This window comes from Rhinatrema bivittatum, chromosome 7 (assembly GCF_901001135.1).
Source record: "Rhinatrema bivittatum chromosome 7, aRhiBiv1.1, whole genome shotgun sequence".
Classification (NCBI taxonomy): Eukaryota; Metazoa; Chordata; class Amphibia; order Gymnophiona; family Rhinatrematidae; genus Rhinatrema; species Rhinatrema bivittatum.
Genome location: NC_042621.1, coordinates 190,136,536 through 190,151,548, shown reverse-complemented (window position 1 = coordinate 190,151,548; position 15,013 = coordinate 190,136,536). Strand labels below are relative to the sequence as shown.

Here is a 15,013-nt window from a genome sequence, read left to right as displayed (position 1 = left end):
CCTCACGCAAGGCGTCCCACAAGGCTCCTCCCTATCATCCACCCTCTTCAATATTTACTTACTCCCACTCTGCCACTTACTCTCTAAACTAGGACTGAAATTTTTCCTATACGCAGATGACGTACAAATATTGATTCCCATTCGAAAATCCCTCAACGAAACCCTGCAGTACTGGGAAACTTGTCTGACCTCCATCAACTCACTCCTCTCCAATCTCCACCTAGCACTCAACACCTCCAAAACTGAAATCCTTATCCTAACAAATCAATCTTCCGACTCGATCCACCATATGATCCAAAACGCCTCACAAGCTCAATCACTACCATATAGCGTCAGAGACTTAGGAGTTTACCTAGACAACCAACTAAATTTGAAATCCCACATTAAATCACTGCTAAAAGGAGGCTTCTTTAAACTCCAAACCCTCAAAAAACTGAAGCCCCTCCTACACGCCCATGATTTCCGCACCGTTATGCAAACCACCATGTTATCCAAACTCGATTATTGCAACACCCTTTTCTTAGGCCTCCCAGCCTCTACTATTAAACCTCTTCAAATCCTCCAAAATGCTATGGCACGTATCCTAACAAACACCAGAAAATCCGATCATATCACTCCCATACTACAAAATCTCCACGGGCTCCCCATTGCATTCCGTTCCCAATACAAAACACTTACCATCCTACATAACACACTCTACAAAAACAGCTCCCCCTGGCTTGAAGATATGCCTCAATTCCGGCAATCGAACCGCCCCACCAGAAACGCCCTCGCCGGCACCCTCCAAACTCCCTCACTCAAAATTGGGCACCTCACCGCCACCAGGTAAAGAGCCTTCTCTATCGCGGGCCCCTCCCTCTGGAACTCCCGGCCAAACTCCGACTAGAACCATCCCTGAGCCACTTCAAAAAAGGAATAAAAACATGGCTGTTTAAACAGGCCTACCCCAACTCCTCTCAACCCTAGGCCTCCCGCGCATATAGGAACCTGCATTCTCCATACAGCCCTTCCCACCTTTCCCACCCTGGTAACCTTTCCAGCACACCCCATGCTCCCCCTCACTCCCCCCTCCCACTCCCCCCCCCCTCTCCCCTTCTTTCGCCTCTACAGCCTCCCCCTCCCCGCCTTCTTTACCTTATCAATCCCTCTCTTATCTTTACCTCCTCTTTCTCATCTATTCTCCCCCCCGTTCCCTCTCCCCTCCCCCTCCCCCCAACTTTGTAAATAAGTTTACAAATGTAATTTTAAATATATGCAACATTTCTAATCCATATCGTTCCAATTGTTATCCATGCTTGCTTACTCTATCTCTTGTACTACGCTATTTACCTTGTTCCTTATTATCCAATTATTATCCAATTTCTCCCAGTTAAACCCCCTTGTTCAATGTAATTTCCTTTCTCAGTTAATTGTGAACCGACATGATGTGTCCTACGAATGCCGGTATATAAAAATGTTAAATAAATAAATAAATAAATAAATAAATCAAGATGTTGTCCTTTAATGAGAGTAGGAGTGATTCTGTGTTTCGGCGTTTCCTGAATCCAAATTGAGAAGGATAGAGAATGTTATGGGAGTCAAGGTAATCTGTAAGTCTGATGTTGATCAATTTTTCCATTAACTTGGCTATAAAAGGTAAGTTGGCAATGGGGCTGAAATTTATAGGGTTTGCTGGGTCCAGGTTGGGTTTTTTTAGTAAAGGTTTCAGAGAAGCAGTTTTTAATTTGTCCGGGACAGATCCTTGAGTGAGGGAGCAATTAATGATGTCTGCTAGTGGTTTGGCAATAGTGTCAGGAATGGTGAGCAGTAGTTTGGTAGGTATTTGATCTGTTGGATGTAATGAAGGCTTCATTTTCTTGATTATAGATTCGATTCCAAGGATGATGTGGGATCAAAAGATTCTAGTGACTGATTGTGGATCATTGTGGAGTAGTTTTGGCTAGGTGCGAGCTGGGTGTTTGAAGTTGAGTTAGATTTTATCAAAGGCGTGAGTAAGTTTTTTTTATTTTGTTGTCGAAGAAGACTGCCTGCTCTGTAGATTTGTTTTGGGCTTCATCTTCTGGGATGATTGGAGGAACAGGGGTGGTAAGGGCTGCCACATATGAGAAAAGAGTTTTCGGGTTGTATAGGAAGCCGTGTATTTTTTTGGCGTAGAAGTCCCACTTGGTGCGAAGAATGGAGGTCCTGTAATAATTCATTGCGGTTTTGTAAGAGGCCTGTGTGGTAGGGGAGGGATCCTTCCACCAGCATTGTTCTTTATGTTGTAAGTCTTGTTTGAGTTTTCTTAATTCTGTTGAGAACCAGGGTTTTTTGTTAGTGCGGGCTAGATTGATAACTTTGGAAGACATGGGGCAGATTTTATCTGCTACTGATCGCGTGATAGATAGCCAAGAGTTTATGGCGGTGTCTGCATCGGTGAGGTCCAGGTTAGTTAGGTCCTTGGCAAGGCTGTTGCTGAGGGCGTCCATGGAACAAGGTTTTCTGAATTGGATAGAGGATTTAGGGATGATGGGAGTCTGTTTTTTCTTTATTGATAGTTCAGTAGCTATCAGTGAGCGATCTGACCACGGGATGGGTGTGCAAGTAGGCGGGGAAGTGGGTGAGATGGATTCATTTATGAAAATGAGGTCTAACGTGTGGCCTGCTTTGTGCGTGGGTTTGTTTATAATTTGTTTGAAGCCCATGGCCTGGAAGGAGGAAAGAAGGGCTTCGCAACTGGCGGTGGGAGAAGGGGAGTCAACATGGATGTTGAAATCTCCTAAAATGATAGCTGGGGAATTTGTATTGATGTGTTTGGTTACAGTTTCGATGAGAGGTGATGGGTCGGATTCTAAGAACCCAGGGGGGGTGTAGATGAGACAGATTTGAAGCTGGGTGGATTTGAATAATCCGATTTCCAGTTTGCTCGTCGATGTAAAGGCTTGCTGGGATAGTCTCAGATCTTTTTTAGCGGCCAGCAGTAATCCGCCCCCTCTTTTTTTCAGTCTGGGGATAGAAAAGAAGTCGTATAGTTGTGTTGGTAGTTGGTTGATGAAGGCTGTATCTGTGTTTTTCAACCAGGTTTCGGTAATAGCGAAGAGAGGTCCGGTTGTGTGTCCAAGAGGAGGGCGTTGAGCAAGTGAGATTTTTTTGCGAGGGATTGGGAGTTGAGAAGAGTTAAGGTGATTAATAACAGACCTAGGAATTGGGTTAGAGGGGAGATCATGATGGGAATCAGAGAACTTTTTGAGTGTTGAAGATTGAGTCTGGGTGGATTATTTCTGTTGAAGAGTGAGTGTGGGATAATAGGAATAGGGTAGGTTTGTAGCATGTTGTCTTTCTGGAAGGGTTTTTGGAAGATAGTTTGAACTGAGGAGTGAATTAAGGTTTCTAGAAGTGAGGAGTACTGAATGGATGTTAGGGGAGATGAGCGCTGGGTGGTTTGTTGGTGGTAGGTTGTGGAAGGTGGTGGGACTGAGGACGATTTGGCTAGGGGGGGCTTCTTAGCTCAATCTTGTTAGCTGTCGTGGACTTGTCTCCCGTCAGAGAGTAACTAGGAGTTCTTGTGTGATCAAAACATACCTTGGGTAAGGTCTTATTCTCCGGATGTTGTTGGAAGTAGTGATAGCAGAGATTGTTTGAGAGAGGACCGGATTGAGGCTAATGCATAAATATTAATTGTGGGAAATTGACTTTGCAGCGGAAGGGTTTAAAGCAGCTGCTCTCAGGGGCTGCACGAAGGTGCGCACAAAGGGGCCTGCCCCTTCGGCGCACGGCACCTGTGGAGCCTTTTAATTTAAAGCCCCTCTCTGGTAGGTGGTTGGTAGGCTGTACAAGAGAATGTGACCAATGGAGGAAATGCTGTTTTTATTTCCCCTGTGGCCAATGATAGGCAGGTTACTGCAAAAGATTGCGAGGCATCCTAGCTTGGTCCATCTAATTGCTCCGGATTGACCGCAATGTCCGTGGAATGCGGATCTCCAGTGTCTGATTGTTGACAGTCCATTGACTTTGCCAAAGCGGGAGGATCTCATCCATCGGGGGCCCATCTGGCACAAAAATCCAGAACAATTTTATTTTACGCTTTGGCCCTTGAGAGGGCTTGACTGATGTCATGGTTATTCCTTGGCAGTGATGAGCACCCTATTACGGGTACAAAGGTTTTCCACGTCCGTGTTGTACAGTAGTGTCTGGAGAATTTTTGAAGTTTGCCGCAGGAAGTGATTTTCACCTTTTCAGAGCAAGGATACCATAACCAATATCTCCTAAAATCCAGAGGATGCAGGGCATGAAACTCCTGCTCACCCCAAGACCTGTCCAATGACAGGAAGGAAATGGACTAATTTAAAGGAAAGTCCAAAACCACCTTTGGTAAGAAAGAAGGCACAGTTAAACTGTATTGTGACCTGAGCAATCCAAGATCAACAGCTCTACATCCCATTTGTGTGGACTGGCCTGCCTGAAAGAGGATGAAGGTGAAATTACTTCTTACCTGATAATTTCCTTCTTCTAGAGAAGGCAGACCTGTCCAGAGTCCTGCCCTGGGCTGCCTCTATTGCAAGGTCATTTAAGTCCATTTTCCCGCAGACATTGAGAGAACGGATGTAGTTAAGTATTGCTTTGGATCATTTAAGTTCCTAGTAAATCATTTCACATTTATTACTATGATTTATATTTAGTCTTTGCTACTGAACCCACTGTTATCTTAGTCTCTTGGCAATTTAAAAAAAAAAAAAATGGAGGCCAAAGAAAATAAATGTGATGTAGCCTGGATTAAGGAGAAAGTTTTTTAAAGTTATAGTTCATATGTTCTTCAGTTGTCCACAGTTGACACTTACAGGAATACTGATGGGCTGATGTCAGTGTACAATGACGGGAACAAGTCAGTTTTCTCAGTCTCCATCTGCTGGTAGGAGTACATAACCCACTAGTGAGCACTGGCATTATTTCTCTGGAAGAAAGGAAATTATCTTCATATAAAACATCAATCAAAATATTAAAGCCATACTAATAAAAAGAATAAACTTTCAAACAGGTGACAAATAGAACATCCAATAATGAAAAAATTAATAAAAATTTAAAAAATTTTCCAAAAACCAATAACAAATTTTAAAACACACATCAAATAACACCCAATAATTACAACTAATTAGTTAAATGGTTTACCTCTTTTTTTATCTAATCGAAGTTTCCAAGTAAAAATAAAAAATTCATCTTCCAACATCATCCCCTTAAAAACGGGTGTACCTCAGGGCTCCACTTTATCCGCAACCTTATTTAATATTTATCTCTTACCTATATGTCATTTCTTGTCAGGTTTGGGCCTTACCTTTCATATTTACGCAAATGATATTCAGTTTCTTGTTCCCATTAATAACACAATTGATCAAACAAAAAAAACTGTAGCTATGTACCTAGAAATGATAAATCAATTGCTAGTCCCCTTGAAACTAAATCTGAACACCAACAAAACTGAAGTATTACTATTAGAACGAAAAGCTACAACAGCAGACCTATCCCCAATTTTGCACAAAAATTCCATAAAGATTCAACCTTGCACTTTTGTTAGAGATCTTGGAGTAACAATAGATACGGAACTGGCAATGAAAAAACACATAACATTAAAAGTAAGAGAAGGATACTTTAAATTACTGACACTCAGAAAATTAAAACCATTGCTGGCATTGTCAGATTTTAGATCTGTTTTACAATCACTAATCTTTTCGAGTTTAGACTATTGCAACGCCTTACTACTCGGTCTCCCAAACAGCACCACTCGCCCCCTACAAGTATTGCAAAATGCCGCAGCGCGAGTTTTGACAGGAACAAAAAAATGCGACCACATAACCCCAGTTCTGATTACGTTACATTGGTTACCCATCACTTATCGCATACAGTACAAAGTTGCATGTATTTTACATAAAATTTTATATGGAAATAACATTGACTGGTTGAACTCTTCAATACGTTTACATGTACCACATAGAGAACTCCGTTCCAGTAATAAAGGTCTTCTATCTATTCCAACTGTTAAATCTGCAAAACTCAGCGCAGTCCGGGACAGAGCAATATCCATCGCGGGTCCTAAATTGTGGAATACATTACCAGCTACCTTAAGACAGCAGACAGACACTAAGAAATTTAAAGCAGAATTAAAGACATGGCTCTTTACGTGTGCATACACAGAAGCATGAGACCCAAACAGTATGCGACTATTATATCCGTGATACTATAATGTGTTAAGATTTATTATTGTTTTTAAACCGATATTTTATCACACAGTTAAGTTTAGTATACTATTTAATCTTATTGTTTTTGATAGTATAGTAGTTAAGTTTTAAGTTTTATTATTTTAAGCCTTTTAAGATTTTAAGTTGTCATTGAATTTAGGTAACTAACTAAAATGACGTATTTAATATAGTTAACTGTATGTATTGAATTATGTCAATATACACCGTTGTGATGGTCAAACGACTGATGTAACGGTATAAAAAACCAAATAAATTATAAACTAATAAGGATTAAAAACATCACCTGGTCTCCATATCTGGGAACTTTTGATTTCCAGATGCTCTGAAATTATAGATTAGTAAGGATGGAGTGGGGCTTGGGGGGGGGGGGGTTACACACAGATTTTTTTTTCTCTGACTCACGCATACATACTCTTAACACACAAGCGCACACTGGCTCACTGTCACACTCCCATGCTGTCTTTAACAGGCACATAGGTTCTCTCTCAGTTGCATGCACACACACACACTCTGTCACATGCTCTCAATCACCCACTCATCAGACATATGCTCTCTCACACACCACACACATACACATGCTGTCTCACACGCTCTCTCCACATATGCTTTCAATCACACACACACACATGTTCTTTTGCTCACTTACTGACCCTCCTCCCTGAGGAGCACATAAGGCAGCAAGAATTTCCTTTAGCCCCGCAGCCTGAAAACAAAGAAGTGTCATGGACAGAAGGGATTCCAATGCTCTGCTTCCTGCTCCTGTGCGCATGTAGCCGGGCTCCTTCTGTTGCCGCAAGCTCCACTCGCAGCCCACTGGATGTTGCCACTCCTCGGCTGTGGCCCGCCGGGTGTCACCACGAGTGGGATGCATACAAATTTATCCTATGCATATTCAATGTAGAGATCCTGAAATTCTGGTTTGTTTGTGGCTCTTGAGGACCGTAGTTGGCCACCTCTACACTAGACCATGAGATCACTTCCCTCCCTTCACAGTATTTTTTATTCCTGTTTTCATTCATTGAGGCTAATGCATTAATATCATATTAATTTAGTGTTCATTCATTTGCATTAATGACATGCAATTGAGTCTTGCTTTAATTTACAAGTGTAAAATTTAGCACATTAACATAGTTTTTTGCAAAAATGTACATACCTCCCTGAGATATAGTTGTTTTTTGCATAGAGGTCTACATTCACTTCTGTGCATTTTACCATTCGTTATTTTTCTATATGCTTATATGTAATCTTTTTCATAGTTTTGCATTAAAACTCTTGCAAGCTAATGCACACACGTTAAAAGCACTGTTAGCATGTGTAAATACTTGTGAAAGTATTGGTGCACTTTAGCACATCCGCCTCATTGGGATGCATCTGAAATATTAGTTAAATGGAAATCCATAGTCGTACATTAACCCAGCTGCTGAAATCCTTGGTGTGGAAATTCCTAGAACAAATCCTGCTGGAGGGTGGTATTTATTAGAGACTTGGTACATTTGGTCTTGGAGAATGCCGGGCAGCTGCTAATATCTATCAGAGAAGTCGTGCTGCTGTTAACATCTGAGCCGGTTGCTTGCAGGACCTCAGATGGTGTGTTTCACAAAGCAATAGATAAGAAATGAGTGGCAAGGTCTGTGTGATTACCTTGTACCTTCCTCTTAATAAACACATTTCAAGAGAAATGTCCACTGCTTTGCATTCATAGCTTTGTTTTGTGTTTACCTTTTGACTTCCTTTCTTATAGACTAAGTGATAGCAACAAAGAAGACCCGATTTGCAAAATTGAAATTACAGACTTCATAGACATTGAAGAAAACATTTGGTCTCCCAGGTTTGGGCTAAAGGGCAAGATCGATGTTACAGCTGGTGTAAAAATCCATCGCAGGTCTAAAACAGATTTTAAAGTTATGCCATTGGAGCTAAAGACTGGCAGAGAATCCAACTCCATCGAGCATAGAAGTCAGGTATAAAGCACTGGTAAACTTCTGAGCATTCACATATTTTCACTAGCTCACATGCCTCTTTTAGGTCAGGGCTTCCCAAACTGGGGGTCGGACCCCAAATGGGGTCACAGAGCCTTTAGCTGGGGTCGCAAGTGCTTCAGTGGACAAAACTCTTCAAACACCAGCATTAGTAGTGGAAGTTAGGGCTGTTCAGTTTGGAGAGGAGACGACTGAGGGGGGGATCTGATAGAGGTCTACAAAATCATAAAAGGACTTGAACAGGTTAATGTAAATCAATTATTCACTCTCTGATAATAGAAAGACTAGGGGTCCATCCTTGAAGATAGCAAGTAGCTCATTTAAAATAAATCAAAATTCTTTTTCACTCAGCGCATAGTTAAGCTCTGGAATTCATTGCCAGAGGATATGGTTATTGCAGTTAGTGTAATTAGGTTTAAAAAAAGGTTTGGATAAGTTCCTAGAGGAAAAATCCATAAACTGCTATTTATCAATAAGGAATAGTATTTTGAGATTTATTTATTGTTTAGGTTCTTTCCAGGTACTTGTGACTTGGATTGGCCACTGTTGGAAACAGGATCCTGGGCTTGATGGACCCTTGGTCTGTCCCAGTATGGCATATTTTATATTCTTATGTTAAGTCAGCGTGGGACCTGTGGTGGCCCTGGCCTTGCATGAATTTCTGTGGTAATAGGAAGCCCTGCTTGAGGAGAGATTAGAATCACTGCAGGGTCTGTGAGCTTGTACTGGCTCAGAAGCCCGATGCTGACTTTCATTCCTGATGCTGCTGCCACTTGTAAATCAGTAAGAGTTAGGGACCAGCTATGAGGGGAAGATACTGGAGTGCCACGGGGGTCTGCATTATCTGCTGTTCTTTTTAATCTGTACATGTTTCTATTATGTCAGCTTTTAGCTAATTTATTAGTCTGTTATCGTCTCTATGCAGATGACATTTAGTTGTATGTTCCTGTTCCTACCTCTATTGCTGATGCCTTCCTGAAAATTTCTAACTGTCTGACATTAAGGATTGGCTTTCTAAAGTTAGGCTTTTGCTGAATGTTAGTAAAACAGAAAATCTTATTTTCATTACTGTATTCCCCAGTGGACTCTCTCCCAACTTTGCTTTTTGATGGAGTTCCCATTACTATTTCTAGAAAAATACAGAATTTGGGAATCATTTTTGGTACTTCACTATCTTCAAACCTCAAGTTGGGAATTTAGTGCGTAATTGTTTTTATAAGTGCCAACTTTTGCAGCACCTTCGGCCTTTTTTTTTTATCCGAACCTGAACTGAAAACAGTGACACAGGCATTAATCATTTCTCAAATTGATTGATTGTAATGTTTTGTAATTATAGGCCTTCCTCATTCTACCCTTAAAGCGATTCAAAACGCAGTAGCTTGACTTATCACAAGTAGAAAGTTGTGAAATCACATTCCCAGTACGTACAGGATCAGTCCAGAGAAGTGGGTTGTGTATCCCTACCAGCAGAGGGAGTCAGAGAACCAAAACTTTGGGCACTGCCATATATACCAGAGTGCCACCTGCAGTTAGCCAGTATTTCTCTGACTCCAGCAGAGGGTAGAGATACACTCCTGCAGGTTTTTTATAGTTACTTTTTTCTTTTAGGTAGTTAGGTTTTTTATTGAACTTGCGACGCTTCCTGAGGTGTTAGGCACCTTTGTGGGCCATCCCTCAGTGGAAGCCGGGTGTCCGGGGGATTGGGAATCCCTACCCATAGCCTGGAGAGTAAAATTCAAGGCTGTTATTAGTTTTTAAAGCAATATATGGTCTTGCTCCTCCATGCTTCAATTCATTATTAAAAGTCTATTACCCTGTTCACATACTCAGATCATTATCTAAAAATTTATTTGAATTACCTTCCTTTCAACTAGTACAGCTGGATGAATCACGGGAGAGAACATTTTTGTCTCTGACCTCACACTTTGGAATTCATTGCTGGATGTTTTAAGGAGAGAACCTGGTTACTCAAATTTTTGCAAAAGTTTGAAAGCATATTTTTTTTTCCTGTACGCATTCTGCATGAATAGGTGATACCAGTCTGTTTTTTATGAGGTTCTTCTGCAAAAGCCTACATGATTATTGCATGATGGACTCTGCTCCTATTATTATCACAAAGTCTGCAATTTTGTTTTATTGTATGATTTTATTTTATTGTACTTATGCTTGTTATAACATTGTCATGTCTTTTTAGCAAATCTGTATGTAATTTTGTATGCCGCCTAGAATCATAGATAGGTGGTAATAAATGTTTAAAATAAGTATGGGCTGAGTGTGCATAGGGAGACTGCCACTGTTCCTCACTCCTCACCCACCTACCCATGAAAAAAAAATATTGCCCCTATTAACAGCGTGCCCTCTCTTCTTACCAGTTGTTATCCACTTTTGGCCCAGGGTCAAAAGGAAAATGTCACTGACCCTGACCAGGGGGTTGTTATAAGTGGGGCTGTTTGAAGGGAGGGATCGAATACAGGAGAAGTTTGAGGGTTGGATCTGTTGGAGAGGGATTGTCTGTAGAGGTGAGGGGGTATGTAAGAGAGAAGTCATATATATGAGAGGGGATTAACTGGAAGGAATATGAGAGATGAGGATGAGGTGAGAGAGGGGATCAGCGAAACTGTGAGAAGGAAGGGATGAGAGATGATCAATTTGGGGTAAAATAAAAATGGCTGGGAGGTGAGACAGGATCAGTTTGGATGGGGTGGGGAAGGTAAGAAGAGCTGGGAGATGTAAGAGGTGCTCATTTAGAGAGGCAGAGGTTGAGAGAGGAGGTCCTCTGGAGAGGAATAGAGGCTGAGAGAGAACAACTGGAGAAGGTGGAGGGTCAGAGTGCAGTGATTGTTGGAGGGGGGACTGTACCTTTGCTACTTTTGTTTTCATCATCTTCTGAGTGAATTTTCAAGTTCTAAAAAGGGGTCACATTGGCTAAAATTTGGGAAGCCCTTTTATAGCTATTAACAGTAGTCCAAAAGTGCTCGGGATTGTTTTTGCCTTGATCCTTCTAGAAGTACAGATTAGAAGTTGATGGAGAAATACAGGCATATTATTGAACGGCTCTAGTTTACTACTAAGTTGACTTTAATGTAGCTTTTCAAAAAAATACATTTTAAAGTTGCTTTGACCCAAATTTTGCAGGTTGTTTTGTATACACTGTTGAGCCAAGAAAGAAGAGCGGATCCTGAAGCAGGATTTCTTCTCTACCTCAAATCTGGAAATATGTACACGGTACCTGGCAATCATATGGACAGACGCGGTACAATTTATAGCAATAACTATGTGTTATGTTCACAGTTGACGTCAAATGTCCTCTTAGCAATGAAGATTCTGCTAAAATTAGTTTGTGTCCCCTTTTATTTGTGTAAAAAAACAAAACCAAACCCCAAAGGTTGCATTTTTCAAAAATGCTTACCTTTATGTGCATGGGACCCCAGAGGCAGGTTGAATTCCAGGTCTCAATATGTAGATGAGACGATGGTTCAGGGAGGAATGTTTTTTAGGATTGAGAACTGGGAAACATCCTGGGGAATGAGGAAGCCAGTTCTAATGACCTGGACTCCACCTTAACCAGGTAGAACCAGGCTGCGGGCTCTAGCATTTAAAAAGGAGATGGTGCAACTTTTAAACTGGGGGAAAGCTGATAGTCGCTCAGAAGCACATGGGGTTCAAAAGGTATCTTCACAGGATACTGGCAAAACAGGAAAGTTAAAATATCTTGTTAGGGAGGCTGTGGTAATGGTTGAAGTAGCAAAGATGGATTTAAATAAAGAGCACAAATGTATAAATGACTCCAAACTGCCTGTATCATTTACTAATAAGCAGCTTATGCATAGAAATAGAAATACAAATAAATATTTTAAAATGTCTTTATGTGAATGTCAGAAGTCTGAGAACTGAGATTGAAGAGTTAGAATGTCTGGCACTAAACGAAGATAGAGAACTGGTGTAAGAAGAAAATCAAAGGGACACTAGTGCCAGTGCATAAATAATATCGCCCTGACTGGGCAAATCAAAGTGGTGGTACTGTATGTTAAGGATGGCATAGAGTCCAACAGGATAAAATTTCTGTAAGAAATTGCCCTCTGGAATCTTTATGGCTAGAAATTCAAGTATGATGAGGAAGAGTACAGTAGTGGGGCTATACTGTAGGCCAAGATGAGAAAATGGACTGTAAGATGTTAAGAGATTAAACAGGCCTACAGATACATAACAGAAAAAGATCATATGACCCATCTGCCCAATTAATTTAGATTTGATTCCCATCACTCCCATAGAGATCCCATGTATTTATCCAATGTTTTCTTGAATTCAGATACCGCTTTTGACTCTCTAGTCTCTATTGGGGGGGCTGTTCCGTGCATCCACCACTCTCGGTAAAGAAATATTTCCTAAGATTACTCCTGAATCTACCCCCTTCATCCTCATTGCATGAACCCTCGTTCTAGAGCAAATAAAATTGGCATCACAATAATGGGAGATTTCAATTACCCAAGTATTGTTTGGGTAAATGTGCTTCAAGACATACTAAATAAATAAAGTTCTTAGATGTCATAAATAATTCATCAGAAGGAGAGTTCATGGGGGGAGGACAAGATGGCTGCTCAATGTTAAGGTTGGAAAATCGCTCTCCCCTGCATATCAGCGATTTCCTAAAGATGCCTGCAAAACGGAAGGGCAAGGTTCGCTCTTACCCCACCGAAGCAGCTATGCCATCCGTACAGCACTTGATAACATCTTACTGGCCTATTCCTGCCTTGACAATGGGAGGCGATGTCCCCGCTGTAGAGAAAGCCGAGGGAGCAGTGGAACTACCAGGGGAGGTGACCGTAAGCCCCCAGAGTCTCAACCTCCGCAGGCCCCGAGACTGGCTGATTCCTCCCTCCTCCCTGTGGCGCCGAGAGAGAACATCTTTCATGCGACTTTGGAGGGTGGGGGCCAGAGGGAGGATTTGTCCGGCCAAGAGGCGGTTTCCCCACGGGCAGTGGAGCTGGTTGACGCCGATGGAGGCCAGAGGAGTCTTTTGTCGACGCTGGGCAGGGACACTGGGACGTGGGAAGGAATGGAAAAGGTGTCCGGAGCAGTCATGGAGAGTGAGGACTTTGCCCTATTGGAAACTGAGGGTGAGTCCTTTCAAATTCTACCTAAGCCCGCGGTTGTAACTTGGTGGCTGGGCTAAGCCACTCACTTAAGGAACAAGGGACAAAGTTGGGGCGTTTAAAGTCGTTTGAAGAAAAGGTGGAAAAACAAGTGGTTGAGCTCAAGTTGAAAAAGTGGAACTTGTGACTACAAAGAATTAGGACTGTAATATAAAATTAATTAAGGACTTTAGTTCAAGGTGCGGTCTCACCATGGAGCGATAGAGGCATTATGACATTTTCTGTTTTATTAACCATTCCCTTCCTAATTATTCCTAACGTTCTATTTGCTTTTTTGACTGCTGCAGCACACTGAGTTGACGATTTTAAAGTATTATCCACTATAATGCCTAGATCTTTTTCCTCGGTGGTAGCTCCTAATATGGAACCCAGCAGAAGGCTAGAACAACTGGAAAATTACAATAGGCATTTGAACCTATGTCTATTGAACTTTCCTAAAGTTCTAGGAGAAGATCCTTTGTATAACTTATTAAAAAAAAAATATCTAAAGGAAGTCCTAAGGTTTGAAGATTTGAAAATACCTGTGGTTAATAAATTGGTGTTCTTGCCATTACCAGCTAATAAGAGAAATATACAGAAACACTCGGAGGTTTTGGAGAATCTAACACAATTTTTGGAAAGCTCTTCAGAAGAAGTGTATGAACGAGCCACTTTGTTAACGCTTATGTCTGAGTACGATGTTAGTTAAATAATGCAGAGATATTTTAAAAATATCTCTGCTAGCTTCCTTTCTCAACAGATTAGAATATACTCAGATTTTACCCGAGTGACTCAAGAGCAAAGGAGGAAATTTATCTCCCTGAAATCTCAAGTTGTTTCTTTAGGTTATAGTTTCTCTTTAAGATATCCCTGTAAATGTTTAGTTCGACTACAAAGTGAATCATTTTTCTTCTTACCAGAACAACTGACGGTTTTTGTTTTTTTTTATACGCAAGGAACATAGCTACCCCTTCCTTAATAAAGATCTGACCTGTGAAGATTAATAATATAGATAGAGGGCAGGAGGATACGTTGAGCCTATATTAATGCACGGTATATTTCCTTTTTAACTCCTGAAAATTCTGTCTCCCCCTCCCCCCATCAAATTTCCTTTAAAGAAAGGGGTATGAGTGATAGAAGATGTTTGAAATTTACCTTTGAAGATTAAATAAAGATGTAATGTTTTGTTTTTTATAATATATCTGTATATGGATATGTAACTCTAGCTCCTTTATTTTTTCTGTAAGTAAGAGTTATTACTTAAATGAAATGAAAATTAATAGCATGGGATGCCACACTGACGCTCGTTTGCTGCCTAGGCACACCCCCCAATAACCACAGACCACACTTGAATGGCATTTAAATAGGCCGCAGTTTATTAATTTGCACATAACCCGAGCCCTTGCAACATAACTGACCCTCAACTTCCCCTTCTTATCTTTTCCCCTTCTCCTCCCCATCTCCACCACCTTCATACCCCAAAGGTGGAGCATCCCTTCCCCCGCCTGCTCCGCCACGGGCCAGAGAGAGCTGGCTCCACTGAGAGCCTTTAACCACGGGCTCTCGTCTTCCCGCGTAGCAGCCCCCCCCCCCCAACTCCCCCTTTAAACATGTAACTCGTAAACTGGGCTCGGGTTTTCCGCCTCCACTGTGACAGTTATATAAATACAAA

The 15,013-nt window shown here is 41.4% G+C and overlaps 1 protein-coding gene across 1 annotated transcript in view; it reads left to right on the top strand.

Moving 5' to 3' along the window:
* The window catches only part of DNA2 (DNA replication helicase/nuclease 2), a 159,042-nt gene that overhangs the window by 38,320 nt on the left and 105,709 nt on the right, over window positions 1–15,013 (top strand). The window contains 2 exon segments of the mRNA XM_029609674.1: window positions 7,972–8,191; window positions 11,345–11,462. Of these exon segments, the coding sequence (XP_029465534.1) occupies window positions 7,972–8,191; window positions 11,345–11,462 (338 nt within the window).